Genomic DNA, 27,924 nt, shown 5'->3' on the forward strand with positions numbered 1-27,924 from the left:
ACACCTTTTATCCTAGACGCTCCCTTGTTCCCTTGGCTTGCAGGCTTGGGGCGTGGAAGTATTGTATTAACTTATTTGTTCTGCTTGAATTGAATGGGACTGAGTAATCTGATTTCCAGTACAAGCCTGACTGCAAATGAAGCCGATGACCTGTTGCTATCATGTCTACAAAAGAAAAAAAGAAGCTGATTTTCAACAGAAAACTGAGGCACAAGTGCTGGATGTGATTGACTGTTCAAGTGTTTCCATGTGCTATCCTGCCTTTATATAAGAATGCACATAGCATAAGCCAGTTCCTCCTTATAGGGCATTAGGACTTGGCAGTGAAGATCATAGATCTGGTGTATCTGTGTGGACAGACTGCTCTGAAGCAAAACAAGGGTCACAGCTGCTTTTAGATGCAGAAAATGCTAAAATCAAGTTGTTACGAATTATGAATATGGAGGTAAAACTTACACTGCCTAGAAAGAATTACTATCTGTTCTGACTTAATTACTATATATCAAGTCATCCACTTCTATTTTTACTCAGAAATTCAAATACATTAACTCTTTTTCTTAGTGAACTATATGGTTTTTTTTTTGCCCGTTTCTTCCTTTTTATGTGAGCACTCTTTATTAAAGGTTAGAAACATTGCTAAAAGAAATTATCATCTTGGGTAGCGTAGGCTTTTACAATCTCCCATATTCTGACTCAGTGCAAATAATACAAGCATTTCTTTTTAATTGCCGGAAGGATAGCGCATTCATCTACTGCAGAAAGTGTAATCTTGTAGCACTGTGAAGGTTTAACTATTTATAATACATAAGTTCCTAATTAATGTCATAAAACAATTATCATTATAATTACTTCAACTGGGAAAAGAGAGGGTCAAGGGGAATCTCTCGGATTCAACAAAATAGCTCAGTTATGGCTTTTTCAAACCATTCCTGATACCTCTAGCAGTGCAGGTTTTGGATTAACTGCGAGCTGGGTGGTCTCCTGTTTCTTTAAATAGGAAGGAAGTTTGTTAGGCATTCTCATCTTTTAAATCTTCCCAGGAACTGTGGTTGACTGTGAAGAAGACAAAGATTTAAGCCCATTCCTATTAAGGTGAAGTCATCCATGATTCAGGAATTCCATGTACTCAAATTCCTAGTTGAAGTCTATAACCATTCATTAGAGTTTTGATATATATTTTTTGAGGGGGGAGATATTCTTGGATCTTGTCCAACTCTTGTCCATTTCGTTTCAAAAGACAATTTTGGTATCAATTTGTATCTTTAAGTGTTCTAACCTTATAACATGCCTTAGAAGGCTTAGGTCAGAGTATCACTGACTACTAGATATTGGCTGAAGATATATTGGTATTTTTCATACAAAAGAAAGGTGAAACATTTTTTTCTTCTTTTGGAAGAAAAATGATGCTATAACCCTGGATGAGAAGAAAAGAAGATGATGGCAGTGAATATTTGTTGAAGACAATAACTTCTACTTTGTCTTTGGATGAGGCAGATTCTGTGTGAGGGGATATTACAGTGACACTAAATTTTTCAAGTGCTAGAAACAAGATCCTAAAGATCCTTGGTGAGAATACATAATAAATGTTAACAGAATAGAAAATGTGATTAGTAACGCAGACATAAAGCAGACAAATGAATTGGCAATCTTTGGGGTCATAGATGGTGGGCAGACTACAAAAATGGCACCATAGGCATTGAAGGACAGACAATGGTGAGCATGGCAACTTTCAAATTATTTCCTTAAACTGGAAGATGAAGTAGCTTTCTATAAGACTTTTTTCCATGCTGAAGACATTGCTGCTGCATGACACTAGAGGTGATCTCCTGCTTTGCAGCTTCAAAACTTCCTACATCAGTTTTAAAAATTAAAACAGTCTTCATAAACGTCAGATAGGGAAGAGAGACTAGGAGGGGCCAATGGAAGTGTTTGGGACCCACAGATAATATTATTGCCTACCCTTGATTTGAAGGAATGCATTGGCACCAACATTAAGCAGGAGTTAGTTTATACAGGTCTAAAGGGCCTCTGGGAACTCAAGAGTGGGATGGAGGTGAAAGCAGACTTATACTGTAAATGTCTCTTGAGTCAAGCTTAATTCCTTGTGACTTCATACAGTTTAGGAGGCAGAATAGGCTAGTGCTTTGTCACTGCCTTTTACAGGCCTGGGATATCCTGTTGGCCTCCCATCCAAATTCACACCAGATCTGACTTGCCTAGCTCTTTTGAAATCAGCCAAGATCGGCCAGCTTCTGTCACCTTACCCCGAAACCAGTCACGCATCAGGAATCAGACGCTCTTAGAAGAAAGAAGAAGGGCCTATAATAGCTTGGGGAATTTTCCTTCCTTGGTTAAGTCTAATAGCCAAACGGCCGTACCCAGGGACACCTGCAGAGGGCTCCGACCCACAGCTTCCCTTCCCAAGTCCCCAGCAGGCCGAGCGGTGCGGGGTGGAGCCGATCGCACTCTTTCCGAGGCGGGGTGGCCCCGGGTAGCGGCGTCCTGTTGGTCTTGTGGGGGGTGCAGAGTCGGTAACAGCATGCAGGTAGAGGAGAAGCGGGAAGCGGTTTTCGCGCTCCCAAGCTCGTTCGCTGCGGGAAAGAGCGGGCGCTCGGAAAAGCTCGGAGGGCGGGCTCCGTTTGGGTGGGCGATCGCTAGTTCAGCGGGGAGGCTGCCGTAGGGGAGACCCGTTTGGAGGGACCGGGATGGGGCGAGTGAGTCCCGCCTAATTCGACTGCGGTATTTTCCCCCTTTCCAGACCAGCTCCAAGCAAGCGGTGCAAGCGGCGGCGCAAGAGCTGCTGAAGTTTGTGCACCGCAGCCCGTCCCCTTACCACGGTAAGAAAGAAGCATTCGGCGAAATCGGGACCTTTGCCGCCGACCCCGGTGTCACCAGAGGCCTTCCCGGGGTGGCTGTGCACCCTTGCCCGGCTGTTAACCAGGCTTACGATGCCTTTTCTTGAATCTTAGGCCTGGTCTCACAGTTAACATGAAAAACCCCATTGCCCCCTTTTCAGATTTTTTTTATCCAGCATTGGAGTATTCGCGCAGGATTAAAGTTAATGTACTAAAAGCAAGTAGAATGGGGGATATTTCTGAGTTTGATTTGCCAGTATTGTTACCATTTCTTTTTCTTACTCCTGTGGTTTTCCCTACTATTGTCTTTCCATCCTCGCAAAATAATCTTTTTTTTAGTGTCCCTATTCTTCTTTGCCACTGCAGTGTGAGAAATTATTAACTTGTCTTTTATCATACTTGTGAGCATTAGGTAAGACAAAGGATAACATTCTTATTTCTTCCTGAGCCTTCATAATCTTTTTTTTTTTTTGCAGAACTTTGCTCCTTGTCTTATCTGCAAGCCATGCTTAGCATAATTTTATATTGTTGAATCATTAATGGCACCTTAATTACTTCTTTGAAGCAGAAGCTCACACTTTTTAAATAATATACAGAGACAGCAAATACAATTTTTAATATCCTTAATCTTCTCTTCCCTACGCCCGTAGGATTTACTATAATTTGATAGTTGGCAGAGTCCATCTTTAGAATGGCACGTTATCAAACAACAAATTAACTATTTGAATAAAATTCATAATTTTGCCCAATCCTTTTCATTGCTGTTTTTTCTCTCCTTCCTGTTTAAAAAAGTTAGAAATTATATGCGCATTTTGCTGACAGATCTTATTCTTCCTATCTTTTATAAGCTGCTAGTAGAATGTTAATGTACTTCTAATGTTCATTTTTGTACCTGCATCAGAATTACTGAACTGTAACCTCTGAAGCAAAATAACACAATTTCCAAAGGCTAAACACAACGTCCATATTATACAGGTATTGTGGGCAGGAGCATCTGCAAGGGAGGGCAAAAGGGTTAGATGATGTAAGCATTCCCCCCTTTTGTATGTGCATTGTGCCATCACAATGTATGAAAAGGGTGAAGCTTGCAGTAAAACAGCTGCTTTCGTCATTTTGACAAAAGTATCAGATTCTGCAGACGTCTCTGACTGTAGGCACATTCACACAAAAGATTAAGTTACTCAGGCAGTGTAACATGAGCATGCGCCATGGATACAAATTCAGGCTAATGTTAACCAGAAATGGTGGCTGCTTCAAAATGGTCAGGAAACTTAACAGAAAAGCCACAAATTGGTGCTAGGGAGTTGCATGGAAATGACCCTAAATATTCATATTAAATAGCCCAACTGGTTTTAGCATATCTGCATCCATGTTTAGCATCCAGGGTTATTGGTTAAGGTCCGCTCTCCTACATTAAAATGTTTTTTTTTAATCTTTTAAACCTGTAAGCCACCCATCTCACTTGCAGCAACCTTGGGTAGCTTATAGACATTCAACTAAAATGCACTGTAAAAAATTAATAAAATAAGGATCATAAATTTAAAATTCAAATGAAATTAAATTCAAATAAATTTGAAGTCAGTTAAAATTAAATTCAAATAAAACTAACCAGAATGGAGAGGGAGGGAGAAAAGTATATACAGGGAGGGCAGTGGGTGTTACCTACTCCATTAGCCACCTCCAAAGTACTATATCCCCAATGGGACCCCAGGCTGCTTGGCAAAGCCATATCTTCAAGGCCTTTTGGAAGGCCAAAACAATCCACTTCAGGGGCCATGATCTTCCAGAGGGTGGGAGCCATAACAGAAAAGGCTCTTCTGGATGTCGCCAGCCCCAAATACTTGGCTGACAGGGTCTGCCGCGTGTCCCTTCTGCCTTTGGGATTGGGGTGGAGCACTCCCATTGGGAATATATTCTTATACTCTTTTTCAAGCATGGAATCATCATAATAAAATAAAAAGCTCTGTTCTTAGAAATTTTGAAAAAGAATCTAAGAACAGAGCTTTTTATTTTATTATGATGATTGAATTAGGGCACTGAAATTATCACAGGGAAATTTGGGAAGAATTTTTAGTAATACATTCTCTAACACGAAGCCTAGAGTAAATATTGAGGTTTTATGCGGATGAGGAATCTATTTAGAAATCCAAGGTGCAAAATGCATTGTATTTGCCCTATACGTATATGCCTCTCTTGCATGCACATATGTATTTCCGATGTAACCACTTTGTTTCTATCTAGCCTCTTTGCTTCTTGTCTAATTTCATTTTGTAAGCATCTTGTACCTTCTGTCTTGATCTGCCATCCAAAATGTAATAAATCAAAGTAAGTGCATTAGACTTGACAGAAGAAGATCACATCTTGAAGCCTTAGGGTCAAAGTTGTGTTGACAGTCTCAGGACAATCTTCCTAATAATTATAAAACCCTAAAATTGCTCTCCAGGTTTATTGACCTCCAACTTCGTTGGGACTGCAACTTTCAGAATTCTCAACTAGCTTGCCCAAAAGCTGAGTTACAATTTGGGGAATTGCAGCCCCACCCAAGTGGTAGAAGGCTGCCTGAGGGTAGCCAGGATAAAGTTGTCATCACACCATCTATTCCTAAGCTGGGTCAAACAATTCTGTTAGCCTGACGAGCACCAGTAGAGTCACATGGCATCCTGTTAATTTGTAGGTCACCCAGAATTGTGGATCTCTGGAGGGATTTTAAAGCAAGCTTTCTTGCCCACATGCCTTTGCTGTTTCCTTTTGTGATTACTTCTGCTCTTCCTTCCGGCAGTGGTTGCTGAATGTCGGAAACGCCTGCTTCAGGCTGGTTTCCAAGAACTGAAAGAAACTGAACACTGGGATATCAAGCCTGACAGAAAGGTACGGAGAAGGATGGACATAATGACTTTTCTGTACCTTGCTTTGATTTATAGTTGTGTTGCCTTTCACAGTAAAGGAGGGTGGGGTGAAAGTACCGCCAGCTAACTTCCCTGAGGGACAAAGCAAAATATTGATGTCTCCATCTCTTTCTGTACTCTTTTTTTTCCCCCCTCAGTATTTTGTGACCCGAAACTTTTCAACGTTGGTTGCTTTTGCTGTGGGAAGACAATTCCAGCCAGGTAATGGCTTCACATTGGTTGGAGCTCACACTGACAGTCCCTGTCTGCGGGTAAGCAATGATGTAATCCTTGTCTGACAGTTTTTGTTCTTGGCTGGATCCCCCCCTGCCCCCGGCTTCTACTGATTGTCTTAATTTTCCCTGATATCACATTCCTCTGATTGTGCTTCAATCTGTACGGCTTCATCTTCTTTTCCTCTTCACAGCTACAATTATCTGTATGGTGGCACTATTTCTGATACTTGTTGGAAGGATTTCTGGTTTGGTACTTAGAGCTTCTTTCTTTTGAAAATGACATTAAGATGCCACGTAGTAATTGAACATGGTTCTTGGGGGAGACTTGAGATTGTGGTTGTGTCTCTTCTAGGTGAAACGGTCTTCAACATGTAACCAGGAAGGTACAGTCCAGGTGGCTGTGGAAACATATGGAGGTGGTATCTGGAACACCTGGTTTGACCGTGACCTCTCTGTGGCTGGAAGAGTAATTTTCAAGGTCAGTCCTGTCTGAATTACTCTCCTTCTACATTTTTAGATTTGTACAATTGGAAAAGAACTTGTCTCCATCCAGTATTAGAAGGATGTCACATAAAGATCTACTCTTCTATTGCCTCAATGTGTGGCAACAACTGTAGTGGATTTCTTCCCACGGATCCCAAGAAAACATAACAAAAAAGAGATGCCCCATGGGAAAAAGTTAATAGGGCAATTTTCCCATCTTAGGTACCTTGAGAAGGTATATGTTAACTTAAGTAATCTGATTTACCTAACTAGAACCAACTGCTCATGATTTTTAGTTAACTTTTGGCAGTTGCTTTGTGAAACAGTCACTGCTCTCTTGGAATGAAGATGATGGAGGATTAAATGCAAACGTATAAATGTGTGTTGGCATTTAATCCTCCATCCAAATGTCAATGTGTTGTAAAATAGATTTTCAGAGCCTTATTGTGTAGAAAGCCTGTTTTATATTCATTTCTTGATTGGAAATAGAAGCATTAATATTACAGAGAGAGTCTGCAAGATCATATGTATGGTACAGAGCCTGATTTTAATATTGTTTGAGTGGAACTAAAACCAAAAATGACTAATACATTCAAAATCTGATGTTGCTTCATATTGAAGATGCAGGTTTGTCCACCTCCACCTGGGCACAGAGCTTCCAAACAAAGCCGATTTTGTTTTTGTATTGAATTGTGTTATTAAGACATGCTGGTACAAGAGGAGAGATATAGTGTGATTACGGTACTAATGTACTGGAACATGTTATTTGCACATGTTCAGAGAAGTTAATGTTCTCTTCATTTAATATGCCTAGAAACAAAAATTGCTGCTGTTTGCAATTTGGAACATACCGACAAGTGACGGAAATTAAAATATGTCCGGTCATTTTCTATCTGTATAGGATGAGCAAATTGTTCCTAAGTTATATTAAATTGGGTGCCAGATACCTTTTTTCCTTTTGTCTTTAAAAAAATTATGTTGCTGCAAATGCCCATTTTTAAACTTTAAAAAGAGTCTTTTTAAAGGGGTGCTCTGCATACCTAATAAATAGATATTAACTTTAGGTAAAAGTGCCCTTCGCATATATGTGCTAGTCATTCCTGACTCTAGGGGGCAATGCGTATCTCCGTTTCAAACCCGAAGAGCCAGTGCTGTCTGAAGACATCTCCGTGGTCATGTGGCCAGCATGACTAAATGCCGAAGGCATACGGAATGCTGTTACCTTCCCACCAAAGGTGGTTCCTATTTTTCTACTTGCTTTTTTACATGCTTTCAAACTGCTAGGTTGGCAGAAGCTGGGACAAGTAACGGGAGCTCACTCCGTTACACAGCACTAGGGATTCAAACCGCCAAATTGCCGACCTTTCTGATTGACAAGCTCAGTGTCTTAGCCACTGAGCCACTGCATCCTAAGCCACTGCGTATCAACTTTAGATAAATACATTTGTGTATAAAAAGTTGCAAGACTGCTGTACGTATCAGGTTTAGTTCTGAAACCATTGTGTGACATCAACAAAACCTCTTAAGGATTCTCTGGGAATTCATTAAAACTAAGGATTTAAACTGAAAGTTTAAAGTATTTGCCTTTTAGTGTCCTCTCTCTAACTTGCTTCCCATTTTAAGTTTCCAAAATTAGGTTTCCCTTGTTACTCAGATGAGCAAAGCATATATTCTACCATGAAAAATACTCCTCTGGTGTCAAATGTTGCTTGGGTTTCAAAACTCAAGAGGAAAAAGAGAAGAAAATCTTTTTACCGCATCTTAAAAATAATTTCAGCAAGGCTGTGTTTGATTGCTCTTTGAGGAATGGTGGGAAATTAATTTTACCTATTTAGGTTTGAAAAAATAGTATAGGAAATTGCACGTTGCATCTGATAATAAATAGGGAAAATAAAATTGCAGCTAGAACCTGTTTATTATAAACAGATTACTTTTGAGAAGATTTGCACACAGTGGTTATTTTTGCCAGATTATGAAATGAGTTTGCCTTTATTCACATAAGTTTCTTGTTCTCATGTTTTTAAGAACATCTGAAAATACATTCCAAATTTATGCCTAGGGATATGCAGTGCTTTTTGGATTGGAAACAGAAGGGAACATGAAAGTGCATGTTGCGCATAAGCTTCCATGTCCCTTCCAAAACACTTGTTTTCTGCTTCAGATTTAAACTGCTGCACACCAATGCAATGCCCTAGAAGGATAGGATAGGAGATTTCAGCAATTGGCAAAGATGCACTCTGTGAGCTGCTAATCTTTTTGTGTATCAACACTTGTCCCTCTTGATTTGTGGTTTCTCAAGTCCATGCTGGGTTTTTATTTCTTTAGGTCTGCTGTGTGAAAAGGGGACTCTTGAAATCTTTAGGATTTTAATATGTATAAGGAATATGGAGACATAGAAAACACTGAATCAAGCCTTTTGACCTTCCAAGTTTAGTAGAAACAAACATATCAAGAGTTTGCTGATGGGGCAGGTTTATGCATCAGATTATTTGAATATATAGTATAAATTAGGAATTGCAAACAATAATGATTGCATTTGTACCAGAGGTGGGTTGCTCCTGGTTCGGCCCGGTTCGGCCAAACCAGTAGTGGAATTCAGGCCTGGGTCGCAGAACCGGCAGCAACCCAGGCCTGCCACGCCCCTCAACCGATTCACTCACTGCTGTTGGGCCGCCACCATTTTGGATTTTAGTGACTGTGTGCGCAGTTCACTGTAAATTGTTCTGTGCATGTTCAAAGAACAGTTTACATTGAACAGCTCACACGTGTGGGGGGTGCGAACCGGTAGTGAAACCGGTGGCAACCCACCCCTGATTTGTACAATATGCAATCGCTTGGGACCAGCTAACCTGAAGGATTGCCTTTTCCCAAGAGTCTCTAGCCATCCCAACTCAGTCTAGCAGAATGGGCATGCTGCAGATCCCGTCAGCCGAAGGGGACGAGATGGCCTTTTTCTGCTGTGGTTCCTGCCCTGTGGAACATCTTCCCTTTGGAGATTAGAATGGCCACAACCCCGGTAGCCGTTCACAAAGCCCTAAAACCTGGCCATATTCTAAATTCAGGGTGATGAATGTGTCAAGAGCCCCCTTTCCTGGTTTTATTGCTAACTGGCCAACTCTCTCTGCTGCTATGTACATTTAGTTTGGATGTTTTCATTGTTTTTCTTGTTTTAAAATATTTTTTTATGTCTTGTAATATATTTTTTGAATTGTGAGCTTTCCAAAGATTGAGATGGATTCCATTGATTGAGATGGATGGCTATGGGAAATGGAAGGAAGGAAGGAAGGAAACCCCAAAGAAGCCCTGTTACAGCCTGCATATAGCATGCCAACTATAAAAATATGCCAATAAGAAGTCTGCAAGTGTAGATTATCTCTTCCTTGCATTCTCCAGATGTGATTCCCAGAATTTCCTGCCATCAAGATGGGTGGCAATTTTGGGAACTCCGTTCCCAATATTTCTGGATAACCAAATTATGTGAAACTGGTGTATTAAGGACTTGAGAGTTTATTAAACAGTCGATAACTTCTAGATGAAGAGCTGAAGGTGCTAAAGTATGGTAATATCCTTGCTGAATGGAGATGGATAAAGATTGGTTCTAAAACTTGGTATTTCTTCCCGTGTCGAAACCAGCACACATTTCGTTATGTGCCACCTCGAGTATTTCTGCTTAAGCAGACACATCTCTGAAAAATAAAGTATGTTGCGCGCACACAAAAATAGAATCCTGTGGAATTTTTGTAGCTTTGTAGGTCAATAATGGTCAATGAAAAGTTCATCTTGAAAAGCACTTGTGGCTGAAATAGACATAATACAAAGGCTCTGTCTTCCAATCACCAGTTTCCTATTTGGTAGCATTGTTGTTAAGGATTGTTACATTTCCTCTTTAGCCAGCCACTAAACACTGGGCTTGGGAAATTAAAAATAAAACTGGTCTGATAAAAATCAGAGCCATGAAATTCGCCCCATCTGTTCTTAGTTAAAAGTTCAATGGTGCATTTATTCAGGCCATTGGAATTGATTTTCTTTTGACAGCCTCTAAGACAGAATTACTTGCTGGAGCTCTTTCCTGAAGAAACTTTCCTCTATGCTATTCTTTTTTTTTCTTTTCTTTTTTAATAAATATTTTTATTTCAACATTTTTTAAACAGTTAAATCACAATTACGCTTTTACAGCTTTCCGTTATCGATATTTTTTTCTAATTTCGGGTTTTCCATTCTACAACCAATTGTCATTATATATATTTCTCCTTGTTTCATAATTACTCATTTTACAATATATGCATGTATATGTATATGTGTGTGTGTGTATGTATGTATGTGTATATATATATATGTGTGTGTGTGTGTGTGTGTGTGTGTGTGTGTTGTTTCCTTTATCAGCTAAGCCAGGGAACTAAGTATGTGTTTGTGTTACAACCCCTGGTATTATATTATATATATATATATGTATTATATATAATACATAATATATATATATGTATTGTGTCACAACCCCTGGTATGCCCAAATATGGGAGGGAACACACTGCTTCCTCTTTCTGTCTTTCGGCTCACTCCAGGAGACCATCCAGGCAGAAAACTATTTTTAATGTTAGTTTTGTTATATTTGTGTTGTATTTGTGCTGCTATTATTTATTTATCAGCACAAATAAAACACACATACACACACACACACATATATAATTTACATCTCTATTACTTTCTGAATATATACATCTCCTTTTATTATATTTTCTATGTGTTCATTATGCATTGATTTTACATCTCTTCAAGCCAATTATGGCACCTATTCCATGTCTTATAGTACTCTGTTTCCTCTCTTGTCTCTTAGTTCCATCGTTAATTTGTCCATTTCCGCGCATTCTAGCACTTTTTTTTTATAATCTCTGCATTTGAGAAAATGGCTACCCTTTTTTTCATCATGAGATTTATAATCATGGCGATCAAACAACAAGGGTTTTCTACTGCTTTCTTTTTCACTGCAGGAGCTGTCCACAGGGCGGCTGGAGCAACAGCTAGTGAAGGTGGAACAGCCCATTCTCCACATCCCAAATTTGGCCATCCATCTCCAGCGCAACGTGAATGAGAGCTTTGGACCAAACACTGAGAAAAACCTGTGAGAGAGTAAACAGTCCTTGTCCTGTACTGTCTCAAACAAGGAGCCTTTCTTGGAAGCTGTTATGTTGGGTCCAGTCACCTAGTCAGCCTTTAGGGATCTCGGAAGCCCCGTTTATCGACTTCCTTTCTAGCAAGGGCTGCAATGCAAAAGAGCTTTGCTAGGTTAGACCAAAGCCATATTTATTGCAGTATGTTATTCCCACACTATCAAACTAAATGGCTGTAGGAAATCCACAAAAAGCAGGGCACAGGTGTGATAGTCTAGTCTCCCTACTATTCCCCACCAATTGGGGAACAATCTTGTTTGTTTCTTAAAGGTATATGTGTACTCTGTGCTATGTCTTGCAGTACTGAATCCTATAGATCAAGGGTGTCAAACTCGAGGCCCGTGGACCACATCCAGCCCACAGAGTGCTTAGATCTGACCCGGGGGGCTGCCCTGGAAACAGCAAAGGACCGGCCCATGGTGCCTCTGCCAGCGAAAATGGAGCACGTGACCCATTTTCTCCATTTTCACTGGCAGATGGTTGCAGGAGGCCATCACTGAAAATGGAGATCAGGAGCCCGTTTTCACTGGCAGAGCTCTTGGGCCTCCACAGGGACCTCCGACGTTAAGCTGGCTATGCCCATCCCGGCCCATCTCGGCCACCCGAGGTCAAACACAACTCTGATGTGGCCCTCAATGAAATCGAGTTTGACACCTCTGCCATAGATTAACTCTATGCTGTGGACAAAAGTTCTTATTGTCTCGCATGAATACACACACACTCACACAGAGAGTAACCTTTTATTAGGTACGATTCTGGAAAAAAATGTTGCTGTTTTATCATAGTTTGTAGGTGGGATTCAGGAAGGGCTTTTGCCAATGTGGCATTCTGAGTTGCTAAATACTTCTCCAAGAGATCTGCCTCAAGGCTTTTTCCCCTGTACATTTTCTCTTCTCTTTGAATCAAATCATCTGGCAAACAAAGTATGAATTACCTGCTTTCAATACGTATATACCGTATTTTTTTGGAGTATAAGACGCACCAAGATTTGGAAGCAGTAAAAAAAAATTTAAAAAATTTTGCACTCTGCAAACCTCCCAAACCCCCTTGCACACCTCATTTTTTATGAAAAACGGGGCATGCAGAGAGTTTGAGAGGCCTGCAAAGTGTTCCTGGGAGCTGGGGGGAGGGGCAAAAACGAGCAAAAAAACCCAGCCCTTTTTTGTGAAAACAGCCCCGGTTTTTGCCAAAAAAGAGCATGCATACCTTTAGGAGGCTTGTAGAGTGCTCCTGGGGGTTTGGGGGGGGGGAAGCAAAAAACGGTCCATTTTCCACTCGTTTTTGCCCTCCCCAGCTCCCACGAGAACTTTGCAGGCGTCCTAAAGGCTATGCACGTCTATGTTTGTGAAGAGGACAGGGTTTCGGGAGGCCAAAAATGTTGTATAAGATGCACCCAGTTTTTTACCCTTTTGGGCGGGGGGAGGGGGGGGAGAAGGTGCGTCTTATACTCCAAAAAATACGGGATATGATACTGCTTTTATTACGAGCCCATTTGATTTCTCTGGGTTAAGGTAGTTGCTATTAAAGTACAGTCCACCTTAAAATAAACATATGTAAAGTTACAGTGTTTGGACCAGATTTACTCAGAGTAGATTTCTTGAACCTGTGGAATAATAAGTATTGCTATTCTGTCCAGTTCCCTGCTTGATACAGTAAATCATGAGCAATTTAGAGTATCCTCATTCAAGAGCACCCAACGTAAAGACTACTAGAAAGGGAGGGCTTCATTCATTTCTTGGCAATTCACTCCATGGGTTTTCTACTTTTCCAATGATCTTTTCTACTTTTCCAATGATCAGAATGCTCCCACCGATGGGAGTGGACCTTTAGTGATTTCCCATCTTCCTGCCTTTCAATTTATCTTACTGTCCTAGAGGACCTACAGTCCTATGGAGCAGTTACCGAAGTGGAGATAGAAGATTACAAGTTCAGGAAAAAGTTACGAAGGTTGTCTCTTCCTCCAGTCATCCAGCAGCCTTTCTCCTTTGGCTTGGAAACCTCTCGGGATCTGACCACGATCTTCACACTTTTACTTGAGGGCTTAGTTTGCATTTGTAGTAACTGAATAGAAGGATAGAGTCAGCCAGGGGAATAGAGTTCATCTCACAGTGATAAGGGGAAAAAAACATGTTCACATTTTCTTTCAGAAAACTGCATCTGTATGCAGAGGAGCCTTGTTCTGTTAGAAGTGGTGAACTACTAGCCCGGCTAATCTTCAGCTCTTGGATGCTTTGGCAGTACTCTGAATGTAATGATGAGAGAGCATCCTGAGAAAACTAGGAGAAATATCTAGACTAGTTTTCCAAACATCACACCCTTTAGGTCAGTTCGGCTAGATCCCCATCTCTCCCCAGTATTTTGCAGATTGAGAATAACAGGTGATGTAATCCAGGATTTGTGATACACTACCTTCTATGGGTGATAAAAAGTGTATAACTTACTAGGTACATGCAGGATGTTCTGCTTGCTTCCTCAGCTGTGAATTCTGCTGGCTCTGTAATTTTAGCTTCTAAGATGCTCCAGGGAGCAACTCATAACAGCCAATTCATTGGCTTTTCACAGGGTTCCAATTCTCGCCACTCAAGCCCAGGAGATATTGGAGAAGGGAGACTCCATAACAGAAGACAGCTGCACCCAATCTTTCCAGGTAAGAAAGATTGGAGAGGGGTTGCAGTCAGGGATGGGTTCCAGCTTCTGTTACTGCTGGTTCGCTCAGGGGCGCACTTGATGCGCGCTCTGTGCGCATGCACAGTAATAAAAAAATTGCTTATGCGCATAAGCAAAAAACAAGATGGTGGTGCCTATGGCGCCGCCAATAAAACTGGTTCGGGGGGGTTCCAGCCGAGTTACCGAAGCGGTAGGAACCCACCTCTAGTTGCAGTAGAATCATCAGTCTGTTGTCAGTCATAAACTGTTGGCTGGGAAAAGGGACGTGTGAGGGAAAGGCTGTCTGTCACCATAGAGTGTTTGCCAGAGTTTTGCGCATTCCTAACTTCTCTTTTTCTACCAGAATCGCCATGCTCCAATTCTGATCTCCCTTCTCTGCTCCCAGCTGGAAGTGAAACCTGAACAACTGGTGGAGATGGAACTGTGTTTAGTAGATACCCAACCCCCAGTAAGCACAGCTTTATTTTATTATTATTTTTTGCATTGCTAAATACCATTTTTTTTCGGAGTATAAGACGCACCGGAGTATAAGACGGACCAAGATTTTGAAAAAGCAAATTAAAAAAAAAAGGTTTTGCACTCTATAGACCTCCCAAAAACGGTCCATTTTTCGCTCATTTCTGCCCTCCCCAGCCCTCAGGAGCACTCTGGAAGCCTTCTAAAGGCTCTGCACGGCCATTTTGGTGAAGGTGGGGTTTCGGGAGGCCAAAAAAGCTGTATTCAGTGTATAAGACACACCCAGGTTTTCACACTCTTGGGGGGGAAAAAAGTTCATCTTACACTGTGAAAAATACGGTAATGAGTTGGGGTCGATGTTCATTCAGATAGCTTGTGTTTAAACAGTCCTACCTTTTGAAGGGCTAGTTGCAACAAAGATAAGATCATGTTCTTTTGTAATATAACTTGATTTTCTAGAAATACCATTAGGTGAGATTTGTCAGGAAGTTGAGATTTATTCCAGCTTCACAGTCTCCTTTGTTTTCATTCATCTGCTCACACGTAGGCAGTATGAGAGATACATAGATGAGGGTATACTAGGAAGGACAAAAAGATTTCCCAAATTAGGGTGTTGCAGCTGCCAAAAAGGTAACTGATGTTTAAGAAAATATTAACAAGAACAAAAGAGTCCAGAGTGTGAGAAATAATTCTTGTATTTTGCCTTGGTTATCCCTGCCGTGGTTATACTCCTTTTAGGGTGTTGTGTCCAGTTCTGAGCATTGCAATGCAATCAAAATGGATCTCAAACAATTGAAGACAAGAAAATGAGGGGCTTGGAAACCCAAGTCCTATGAGGAAAGTTTATTTGTTTGATTATGAGATTTGTTCACTGTCTGAAATCTGAAGATTCTAGGCAGGTTGCAGAACTGGGTTAAGATTGAGGGGAAGTATAATAGCAGTCCATGGGGTTGCCAAATAGATTTCTTTGTCATCTCTGAGGGATGACAAGAACCATTGTGTTGAATCTGTAGGGATTTAAACTCACGTTAGATATTCTGAGGAATTTCTTGACAATAGCAGTAGTCAGTGGGATGGGCTACCTCAGAAAGTGATGTATTTCCCCTTAGCAGAGACAAGATAGCCATCAGGCCAAAGTGATTTAGCAGATCCTATAAGCAAGACATTAAACTAGATGTCCTCTAGGATCCCTGTCAATTGTATCATTCTATATATATTTTTTTGCCCCATGACTTCCCAATAGACACTGGGTGGTGCCTTCAACGAATTCATATTCTCTCCTCGACTGGATAACCTCCACAGCTGCTACTGTGCCCTGCAGGTACGTAACTTAAGTGACGGGATATCAGGAGGCAGTGCTGCTTTCTTGTTGCTGTGCTGCTAACTCAACACCCAGGAAAGGGCTACACCGTAACCTACACCGGGTCACAGGTAGTTCCCTTGACTTACGACCATTCCTAGTTACTGACTTACGATGAGTCCTCGCAACTGTTGAAGCATCCCTGTGGGCATGTGATCAAAATGCCAACTAGCATGAATCTACCGTGTTTTCCCCAAAATAACACAAAGAAACCCCCTTATTTCGGGGGTTTCTTTGACCCCCGAAATAAGCGCTTAGCCTTATTTTCAGGGAGGTCTTATTATTTTTGAGGTGCAGGAGGCAGCGAACATGGTCACCTCATGGCTGCTGCTGTGTTGCAATATTTTGGGGGAGGGCTTATTTTCAGGGGAGGGCTTATTTTAGCACATGCACTCAAAAGCCCAATTGAGCTTATTATCTGTGGAGGTCTTATTTGGGGGGAAACGGTACTACGGTTTCAGTGTCCCAAAGTCATATGATCACCATTTGCGGCCGCCCCGGGAGCTTCTGGCAAGGAATGTCAGTGTGGGGGGAAGTCAGATTTGCTTAATGATGGATTTGCTTGACCACAGTAAAAAGTTGCAAAATCTCTGAGCAATGGAAGTTCCCTCCCAGTTGTCGTAAGTCAAGGACTGCCTGTACATGCTGTTTGCTCTCTATGCGTTGTCTGCTTTTCTGCTGTGCATTTCACCAGCCTTTAAATGAAAGTCACTTTGGAGGCCCATATGCACCGGTGTCTTCCTGCAGGTTGAGCTGAACAGGTGAGGTAAGGATCGTAAGCCAAATCCTCTGGTGACCCAAAAGTTCCTGGTGCTCAAGAGGGCTGTACGTGCTCTATTTTGTGTTCCTGGCAGAGGTCTCGGCTCAATATGATCTTCCCTGAGCTTAACAAAAAATGGCTTCGCAGGTTCCATTCCTTGAAGGAGATTGCTACTCTGGAAGCCTCTTAGGAAAGCCATGCAGCTGAGATCACCTGTTTTGTACATAGAGGTGTGTCGGGAAAGGGCTTGTGACCTTCCCATCGCAAGACCTAATGACCACACGAAGCCCTTATAAGCAGAAGAACACCAACATGCCCTAAATTCCACTGAAGATGGTACCTAGCCTGGTAACAAAATGTTCAGAAACCAACCCACAAGCCACCATCGTTCTGTTCCCGAGTTGCAGCTATTTGCCACTATTGCAGGACTTGTAATGCCGGGGGGGGGGGGGGGGATTGGGAAACTAGACTGTTGTTTTTAACTGGGCTTGATGCTTAAAGATAGACCGGATAGATAGATGCAGGGAACACAGAGGGGAAAAATGTTTGTTCTGACCTAGGCTCCCCAAAAGCACGAAGCTGACTCCTCGTCCCGATAAAACCCCTTTTATTTAGTTTAAAGTGAATTCCTCTCCAGCAAAGTCCCGTCCAACAGTCTTTCAAGAGATTTCACAACTGCAGACTTTTATCAGGCTTGGAGATATCTTCCAAATGCCACCCTGTAGCAGACAATACTTGGCAAGAATTCAGGAACAGATCTTCACTCCAATGAATTGAACTAATTGTCTCCTGCAAACTCCTCTCCACTTTCGCTCCTCTTTATTCCCTATGGGAGGGGCCATTCACCATCCACCTGTGGCTTTACTCCCAAGTCAACTCTTGTTCCTTAGCTGTTCCCTTCTCCTGGCAGCTCTGCACATGAGCACACTGGAAACAGGCTCCAGTTGTTCTTCTGCCCCACTGATGTCCGACTCTGGAGGCAGCTGATAACTGTCAGACGACTCTGGCCCCATCTCTGCCTCCAATGTAGAGCACTCGTCAGAGCCTTCCCCAGACTCCAGGACTGGTCCATGTTCTTCCCCAACCGCCTCACTGTCCAAATCTTCTGCCAGATCCGCTGGCCACTGGTGGGCCACAACAATGTCCTTCAGACAAACATAGAAGGGGAAGGAATGGCACAAGGGAAGGGAAGCTACCCATTGACCTCCCTGCAAGGTCCCTTCAGACTTAGTTTAATGAAGGAAGGCAAGATAACAGTGAAGATAACTCCTCCAACCAAAACATCCTGTTCCTCAATGCTGAGTCAATTGCTGATTAAAACATCTAATGCTCATATCGCTGAAGCCTGGCTGAACTGAGTTATTCTGTTAACACCTCCGCCCCTCATCCAGCTTTGTCTCCATGGTGTTGCATGCTAGGACCTGACAGCAGGGAGGGAGAATATCAACTTCCCCTGCACCCCAGGACAGATAACTGGTTTTGAATATGTACTGCTGCTTTGGATAACCAGGAGAGTTTATGCACATTATTTGCTCTACTTTTCACAGTCTCCTCCTGAGCTCTGGAATGACCTTGGATGACCTATGCTTTCTGTTCTAGAGCACCTCTTAACAGAACACGTGTGCTTCAGATCCATGCATGGACCAAATGTACTTCGGCTGGGTCTGTGCACAGATGAAATGTGTGGTTTGGTCCAGGGAAGGCTCATCATGTACATCCATACCTTGCACATCCCCTGTACATGAGATAGATCTGTTGGATCAGGCCAAGGCCCATCTTACTCTAGCAATCTTGTTTCTCTGCAGTACCCATAAGCGGGAGATGGCAGCATGCTCCTTGTCACTGCGGTATTCCTATAACATCTGGAGGAATGCTGCTTTCAACCTGGGGGCCACATTGAGCCTCCCACTTCATTTGGCCTTCGCAATGAATTTTTCCAATCCTGCTTGTTTAAAACCAAGCTATTGGCCTAAAGGGTGAACCATAGCAACTGGACCAATCATTGTTGGTCTGAGATATTTCGTTTGATTGAATCTTCATTGACATATTGCAATGCATTTTGGGGAGAAACCCCTGAAGATGGTGTGGCAAGATTTGGTACATTCCAACAAGAGTCTGCCTAACTAATTTTGTTCTGACTGTTGCTTGGATGAGCAACGAAACAACTCAGATCAACCAAAATTAGTCCAGTTGCCATGATTCAAATGTTAGTGACACCTTTGGCCTCGGTGATTGAGTCTTCATTGACATTCAAGTTAGTGGCCATTTCATGTGTTATGGTAATGAATTCACTGTTAACTATGCCTTGTATGAAGAAACGCTTCCACTCAGTTTTCTCAGATGGACTCTGGTCCTAATATTTTGAGGAAGGAAGACAGGACACACTCCCTATCTTCTCCCTGCCATGTTTTTTATAAAACCCAGCATGTTGCTTTTCTTCTCCAAGGCAAGAAGTTTTCGATGTTCTAATCTATACAGATAATTGGCTGCCCTTTTCTAAGCAGTTCTGCTTCTAATCCTGTTAACCATTTTTCAAATGTGGAAGTCAGAACTGTATTCACTACTGCTAACCTAGATGTATTGCAGCTTTCTATAGATGTTCAAATTTTGATGTCACTTTCCTACACTGTTTCCCCGAAAATAAGGCCTCCCCGGATAATAAGCCCAATCGAGCTTTTGAGCGCATGTGCTAAAATAAGCGCTCCCCTGAAAATAAGCCCTCCCCCAAAATATTGCAACACAGCAGCAGCCATGAGGTGACAATGCTCGCCGCCTCCTGCACCTCAAAAATTGTAAGACATCCCTGAAAATAAGGCCAAGTGCTTATTTTGGGAGTCAAAAGAAAATAAGGCCCTGTCTTATTTTGGGGAAAACATGGTATAATGACCTGGGACATTTGCCTTTTCATAGCTGCCACATGCTGATTTGACATCTACAAGTTCTGTTGCATGATCAGTTATAGACCAAGTGCCGTCAGTGTATATGGGGAGTTAGTGGGATTTCCTCCATTAAACCTGAACTAACTTGAATTGATGTGCCATTTGGTTGACCATTCACCAATAAATGGTAGCATGTTTTGGAGTTCTTTACAAATCCTTGTTCTTTAGCCCTTTGAAAGTTTAGCATTGCATCCAAATGTGTCCATTCATTGCTTATTTCAGAGTCATGATTAAGATAAAAAGTTAACTTAATTAAGTTAAAAACTAATGGTTCCAATTCAAATCCTTGAGGGAGGGATTCCATTTCTTACCCTGTTACTCTAAATAAAGGTTGATGTATTCCTATTCTTTGTTTTCTCTTTAACTAATTAGCAACCCATAAATGGTCCTCTTAGCGCATAGCCACTAAAGTTAAACAGAGCCTTTGATGAAGAATTGTTTCAAAGACTTTTTGAAAATCTAAATAAACAGTGTCAAGTCATGTCCCAGTTGACACTTTATGAGGCTCTGCTGATCCCAGTTGTTTACCAGACATAAGTTAGTCACGAATGAAGGCAAATATACGTGTCCCAGGATAATATTGCGGGATCCAATCTGGGTTGGTGAGAAAGAAGTTCCTTGAGGATGGGCTCCGGCATCGGTCTGAAAGCTCGGAAGACTAAACCTCTGGTCCCAATGACTGACCCAGATTGGCTCCTGCAATAAGTTAAAGTGACGATGCGACTTTTTAAAGCCCTAAATAAAAGTAAGATTCACCTACCTGCCCAATCTTATTCAGCCAGTTAGTTCTTCAGTAGAGTGCCTGCCTTCTGAACACCTTAATGCAGTCAAGAGACCTTCTCCACTGTCACTGCCAAACTATGGAGTGCATTTTTCTCTCATACACTCTTGGTGTTCACAAATTCCATGAAGGTTGAATATATATAGACTATCAAAGCATCCCACAAAGGCTGATTGAACAGATATTAAAACCAGGTTTCTCTGGGAAACAGTCACAAAAAGGGAATAACCTTGCCATTTTAAATATGGAAGTGAAAGTAATTGCACATTTATGCATACAGAGCATTAACATTTAACAACATCTTTAGAAGGACAGAAGAGAAGCAGTACAAACGGAAAGATTTGGAGGAACTGAACAAAACTAGTTGGCCAATGTAGATAGAGGTCAGCATTTTTTAGCAATTAGTACCTATTATTTATAGTTGTATTACCCTCTTCTACCAGTGCAATGAATTTCTGATGTAGAAAAGAGTAGTGTTAAGAATTGGGCGTAGGGGAGCTACTTCTTGCTGTAATGTAGCAGCAGTTCCAGCTTAAAGGAACTGGAAAGAAATCAAAACACTCTATTTTCCTAGGCTGGTATATTTTTCCACATGGGCGTTTTGGAAGAACACTTAGTCAAGACTTACAAATAGACTTCCTTGCTGAGTGGGAGGTATAATTCAGGTTTCTTCTTGTATGAATGATCTAGCTATGAACTGCAAATCCTTCCTGTCCTAGGCTTTAAGCTTCCAGAAGCCCCAGTGTTGTTCTGACTGATACTAACTCATAAGCCAAGGAGAAAGCCGGCAGAAAGTTTTTGGAAATCCTTAGGCGTTACCTGTGTTATCAGTTCACCTGAGTCCCTTGTCTACCTTCAGGCTTTGATTGAATCTACCGAAGGGCCTGACGCTCTTGCCCGAGAGCCAAATGTGCGCATGATTGCACTCTACGACAACGAAGAGGTGAGTGGTAAGCTCTTTTTCTGGATAGGAAGTTGAACATCCTATTCTGATCTGAAGGAATACTTAACATGGTTAAATCTAATAGGGTTGGGAGATTTTTTTTTAGCACACTTTAAACCACTTGACATCCAAAAATGGTAAGAGGCCCTAGCTGGTACTATGAGGAAACGAGTGGGACCAAATATCTCAGCCAGGAGGTGGGGCTCATTTAAGGAATGAAATGAGTTTAAGCCACTCTCAGATTGTTCTGATTTAGAGGAAGAGCATCTCCTACCCTGAAGGAATATATAACATGGTTAAATCTAATAGACAACATAGGTTGGGAGATTTTTTTTTTAGCATACTTTAAACTCCTTGACGTCCAAAAATGATAAAGAGGCCCTAGCTGGAGATGCTGTGAGGTAACTAGAGTGCAACCAAAAATTTTAGCCTGGGGTGGAGTTCATTTAAGGAATGAAATGAGTTTAAGTCTTGTCTCTTAAGCCACTCCCAATGGCTCTTAAGCCATTGTCCTGATTTAGAGGAGGGGGAGGGCATTTAAAAAAGAGATCTGACCCCCAAAAGAAGATTTAAAAGGAGGACGTCAGAAAAGCGTGCCGAAGAGTTCCGTTTTGCCTACAATAATTTATCAATCACTCGGTAGGGGGATTATGGACAAAATAAACTACAGATAAGAAGCAGTAAGGGGATTCTGAAACTGATGTCCAAATTGGGATGGCAATTAAAATTCCGGTAGCATCAAAATGCTTCTCGATAGTTCGCCTTTTGAATGCCATCTTTCCGGCAGGTTGGTTCAGAAAGTGCTCAAGGGGCTGCTTCGCTCCTCACGGAGCTCATCCTTCGTCGCATCTCAGCTTCGCCCCAGAACATCACGGCCTTTGAGGAAGCGGTGCCCAAATCGTGCATGATCAGTGCAGATATGGCTCATGCGGTGCACCCCAATTATGCGTGAGTATGTTGTCAATGGACAGCGTGAGACAGTGTACCAGGGCTGGGCAAGCATGACATTCAGTATTGGATATTCTTGCAGATATATTTCACCACAAGGAAGCAGCTGCTTTCAATGAACTTACTGTCAGGTTCCGTTGTAAAAGTGAGGGGGGGGGAACCCCAAAACCACAGTTCTGAATTGAGTATTTTTTATCTCCCTCACAAGCACTGGCACGAACTCACATCCATTAACAGGCAATTCAAAGTCAGGATTAACCCTCCAGTAACTGTCCCACCTTTTTAAACTGTTCCCTAGCTTCGCCCGCCTTCTATTGTTCCCTAAGCCGAGTCAGTAGCCATTTAGCAGGGAAGCCAGCAGAGCCCCATCATCAGCCACACTCATGCCCACAACCTTCCATTTTGGCTTCAGCCGCTTGGCCGCCCATCAGCTGTTCGGTGTTGATGTCAGCAGTGGCGACAGGTCTGGTGGTGGACTCTGCGGTTTGGTGGGTTTAGCGTCGCGGTAGCCATGTCCCTCTGTAAAAGGCAATCTCTGCTTCTCAGTTCCCCACCGAAATGGCATCCCTGGGTTGCCAGGCACACCAAGGCTGATACTTCCTTTACATGTGTTACCCCCAATTCCATCCTTCGGGTTGTATGAATCTTAACCGGGAAAGCTACTTGAATCATAAAACCCTCAGACTCTTTTGTAAGGTGCTTTCGTTGTACTTTTCCCATATCTGGAAAGCCAGAGGGATATTAGAAATCTCCCTATTGCTTTGGGGTTTCAGGTAGTCTTTGACTTACAACGATTCATTTAGTGACCGTTCAAACACTGGAAAAAGTGGCTTATGACCGTTTTTTCACACTTATGATCGTTGCCCCATTCCCATGGTCATGTGATTTACAGTCGGCTGATTGACAGCTGACTCACCTTTATAATGGTTGCGGTGTCCCAGGGTCATGGGATCACCTTTTGCAACCTTCTGACAGTAATGGGGAAGTCAGGTTCACTTAACAACCGTGTTGCTAACTTAAGAACTGCAGTGATTCGCTTAACAGATGGGGCAAGAAAAATTGTAAAATGGGGCAAAACTCACTTAACAAATGTCTCGCTTAGCAACATAAATTTGGGCTCAATTTTGGTCGTACTTGTAAATCACAGAGGTTCGACGACTGACATTCCTCTCAAAATTATGAATGATTCCCCACTATAGATATGTACGCGCGTATTTAGTATCTATAGTCACCCATATATCTTTAAACAAGTAACTCTAGGCAGCAAGCCATGATAAAACAAAAACAACATGAATATCATTCAAAAATAAATATATATGGCAAGAAATGGCTGAGAAAAAAATGTCATCATAAATGTCAATATATCCAGGAAACAGGGCCCTGAACACGCTCAAGGCACAAACCAGGTCTTCAATTCCTTATGAAAGGCCAACAGAGTTTGGGGGGGGGGGGGTCATTCTCAGCTCTGATGGGAGAATGTTCCAGAGGGCAGAGGCTACGACAGAGAAGGCACATTTAGTCCTCCCTAGCTGATCTTCCTTGGCTGACGGAACCCACAGAATATCCAGCTTGTTGGGACGAATTGGATGCGTAGAAAACGTTAATTTTCCTCCTTGGAAGCTCTGCCGTAACTTCAAACTGTCGCTAAGCAACCAGTCATTAAATGAGAATTGCCTGTATGACGAAAATCACATGAATATGCAAGTGGGTCTATGCAGCCCTACATGCCTTGTGCTTTCTAAGCTTGAGACCTGTTTCAGAACTGGTGCTGAAATGGCCTCCTTCATCCTCTTGCTGATGTGCTACCGAATAAAGCAATTTTATTCTAATCATTTGAAGCACTCCTCTCTCTCCAGGCCAGACGTTCTGTTCTAATGAGGGATCTGCACAGAGGCTTCTTCACTGCCTCTGTCAAAAGGGCTATCTGTCTCATCTATTAAAAATGGCTTGAATGCATTACAGCGACAGCACCTCTTTCCTTCGGTCCTCTGATCTTTGAAATTCAGGCACAAGGAAGCATGCTTATTGAAGGCTGTTTTTTTTTCTCCCCCTCCCGCAGGGACAAGCATGATAAGAACCATCGGCCACAGTTTCACAAGGTAGGCAACGTGGACTGGTTGGCCGCAGCGTGGCGTTGAAAGCCAGGCGTCTCAGCGAGCCGCACAGGAACAACTCTCTGAGGGGCAGATGTCAAATGCAAAACCCGTTCTTGAAATGGAGATTTCTTTTTTCTTATTTGAGAGCCAGCTGTGGGAGTGCCCAAAACAATGCTCAGAGTTTTGAATAGATTCGGGATTGGGGAGGGCTCAGGAGATAAAACTCCATATGGCAGATGACTAGTGGAAAAGCACTTTCTGGAGATTATGCTGTTGTTTTGGTGGCCTAGATATGGGAAAGTATGCTAAAGGTAATTATTTTGATTATCGGAAGATACTTCTTCCTCCTTGTTGAGCGCAAACACGACAAAGCCGTTGTGCTTCGCCTAGATGAAGAGACGGGGGAGAGTTGGAGAGAAGCACACGGATAGGAAGAAAAACTCTTTTTATAGATTCTGTATCTTGCGTCAGTAAATTATTTATGTGGAAGAGATGTATCATTTTAAGAGTTCGGAGTCTGGTGGGAAGCAGCACAAGTCGAGCCCGTCCTGTTAGGATGGAACAATTGCACATCTCAAGAAATTCCAGGCAGAATTAACAAAGAACAAATTTTCAGAGTGGAGAACCTTCCCTTCAGTCTGGTGATTTTCTATACAGGGACCTGCTCTGAAAATAAACAGCAACCAACGCTATGCCTCCACTGCTGTCACAGAGGCATTGATTCGTGAGATTGCCACTCGTGTCAACGTCCCTCTACAAGTAAGTGTTGTGAAAAGTAAAGATTCCCTTTATCCGTGCACTTTCTTTGGAAACACTATAGGGGTGGATCTCTGGTATAGCCCAGTGTTTTCTGTCCAAGTACTAAGCAGACCTGACCAGAGATGGTATTCAGCAGGTTCTCACCAGTTCTAGAGAAACGGTAGCAGAAATTTTGAGTAAATACCACCTCTGACTGGCCTCGCCCCCATCTATTCTCTGTCTCTCGAGTCCCAGCTGATCGGGAGGAAATGGGGATTTTGCAATAACCTTCCAGTGAAGTGGGGAGGGAATGGGGATTTTACAGTATCCTTCCCCTGCCATGCCCGCCAACCCAGGCCCACAGAACCGGTAGTAAAAAAAATGGAATCCCACCACTGGACCCGACCCTACTTCCATTTCCAAGCTTAAGGAAGATTGACTGTATGCTACCAATGCTGCATGGTGCTTCCATGGCACTAACTGGCACTACACTACATCACTGGGTAGCACTCCACTGGGAGCAAATCATCCTACCTGCTAGGAACGGGGGAAATAAGACCATGGATATTGGGGCTTTATAGTGAAATGCTAAATGAAGGGCTTCTCCCTCTGAAGATGTTCCCTTCTCCATTTTCACTTGGTGGTTCAGTCCACGTTAGAAACTTCAACTTGATTGTTGGATTGGACTGGCCAATGCCAAGGATCCAAGAACCCCAGCGATATCCATTCGAAAGATTCAGTTCTATATCCTGCCCCCTCCCCCTTCTCCTTCATTGCTGTCAAAGAGATTCTCAGCAGTCCCGTCCTTTTTTTTTTCTTCTTTCTTTCTTTCTCATGTCGGTTGCAGGAATTTATGGTTCGAAATGATTCTCCTTGTGGCACAACCATTGGACCCATCCTGGCTTCCCACCTTGGTTTGCGTGTTCTTGATATGGGTTGCCCACAATTAGCTATGCACTCCATTCGTGAGATGTGCTGCACCTCAGGGGTTCTTCAGACCATCACTCTCTTCAAGGTAGGGGATGGCTTGGGTGCTTCTGCCCTGGAGATGGGGCTGAAGATGGCATTGCAAAGTCATAGGCTGCCTCTTTTTCCTTCTGCCCTGCACCTCCCAGTGAAGATTAGTTGAGCTAAGCAAATATACCTAGGTGGCTAGCAAAGCTCTTTTGCAGATAAGCACCCTTCCAACCAGGAGTAGCAGATTTGAAGGAGCGAAAGGAAAGAAAGAAATGGGGTTTTTGAGGGGTGGGGGAGATAGGAATAGGTCCTAATCTCTGCCTTCCTCCACTCCCAGTTGCTGGGTTGAGGTTTGGGCTTTGGTTCTTGCAACTCTCTAATTCTTCTTTGTAATCTTGTCTTCATGTTGCCATGGCTACAATGGTGGCCTTGAATCAGTGATGGGTTTCCATGGTAACACTGTGCCTCACGATTCTCTGGCTGCCATGGTGACGCCATTGTGTGTATTGACAGCTGCCTGCTTTTTTTCCCCTTTGAGAGCCTTTCTCTGCATCCCCTCTGACCCTGACTTCTCTCTTTTCTCCTTCCCAGGGCTTCTTCAATTTGTTTCCCACCTTGGATCAGGCACTTCTGAGCAGCTGATGGGCAGCCTGAATGCTGAAAGAGGCTCTCCCTTTTCCTTAGGCTGGATAATAATTAAAGCAGCTTTAATCCAGTGACCTCTGTGCAGTTCAGAGGCTTGCTGAGTTTTGATTTGTTTTTCTGCCTCGCCTCAGAACAGAAATTACCTCTTAGGCATATTTACATTATTATGGCTGAGCCCGAGAGGCATAAAATAACCTTTGAAACCCCCCCCTTTTTTTCCCCCCTTTCTGTCAACAGAAAGACGGTGAAATTTAAATACTGGCCCCTGGAATAATCTTAATATTTCAAGTGGGAAGTAAAATTACAGATGACATTCTGGTGTTGGTAAATGCCAAATGATGCAGACCTCCGTTTCTCCTTCCACTCCCACATCCCCTGCTTGCACAGGCTGTGTGAAGTTAGCAAGGCGATGCTGGCTCATCGAGTAACATACAAAGGTCACGTATGCAGAACTGCTCCGCATAGATTATGTTCTTAGAGGACCTTTTTAAGTATGCAGTCACATCATAATGGGAGAGTGGGGGCCGTTGCATGTTGTACCTCTTTGCATAGCTGAAAGATTTTAAAATATTGCCGTGTGGGGAAAAGAGCAATCCAGAGTCACAAACCTGGATGTTACTAGGAGAACTAGTGCTGCAAAGATGCTAGCAGAACATTTCCTCCCACTATCGCCGTATTCTATTCATCAGCCATCACAGATGAGCGTTCCCTATACCCTGATACCCTGGAGGTGTGTTGATCCAATGCCTTCGTTCTCTAGCCAGCAAAGTTGCAGGTTTTGCTGACAATTCAGTGGTACCATAATCAGTTTATAATTGGTCCTTGTGAACAAAATGACCTGTAGAAGATACTGAGTGGCATACAAGATTGAAAGAAAATTGCTATGACCTTTCAGGTTTTCTTTTTTTTTTTCCCCACCATTGAGAGTAAAAAGACAATATTGTAAGCACTACCGTACGTTTTTACTTGGATGAGTTTCTCTACTTTCACAAACATTTATTATTAAAT

The 27,924-nt window shown here is 42.5% G+C and overlaps 1 protein-coding gene across 1 annotated transcript; it reads left to right on the forward strand.

Moving 5' to 3' along the window:
* The first annotated feature begins 2,414 nt into the window (after positions 1-2,414).
* On the forward strand, positions 2,415-27,866 carry DNPEP (aspartyl aminopeptidase). The gene is made up of 15 exons (XM_081970831.1): positions 2,415-2,545; positions 2,759-2,837; positions 5,635-5,723; positions 5,899-6,012; positions 6,329-6,454; positions 11,447-11,577; positions 14,189-14,273; positions 14,637-14,741; positions 15,993-16,070; positions 21,449-21,532; positions 22,320-22,480; positions 24,540-24,579; positions 25,234-25,335; positions 26,162-26,329; positions 26,863-27,866. The coding sequence occupies exons 1-15, from the start codon at positions 2,540-2,542 to the stop codon at positions 26,911-26,913; spliced, it is 1,419 nt and encodes a 472-aa protein (XP_081826957.1). The 5' UTR covers positions 2,415-2,539; the 3' UTR covers positions 26,914-27,866.
* The last annotated feature ends 58 nt before the right edge of the window (positions 27,867-27,924 follow it).

This window comes from Natrix helvetica (assembly GCF_964273705.1).
Source record: "Natrix helvetica genome assembly, chromosome: 1".
In the NCBI taxonomy this organism is placed as follows: domain Eukaryota; kingdom Metazoa; phylum Chordata; class Lepidosauria; order Squamata; family Natricidae; genus Natrix; species Natrix helvetica.

Coding starts and splice junctions, on each gene's coding strand:
- DNPEP (XM_081970831.1), top strand. Junction 14,742..15,992: donor TAGTAGATACCCAACCCCCA/GTAAGCACAGCT, acceptor ACTTCCCAATAG/ACACTGGGTGGTGCCTTCAA. Junction 24,580..25,233: donor ATCGGCCACAGTTTCACAAG/GTAGGCAACGTG, acceptor TTTTCTATACAG/GGACCTGCTCTGAAAATAAA.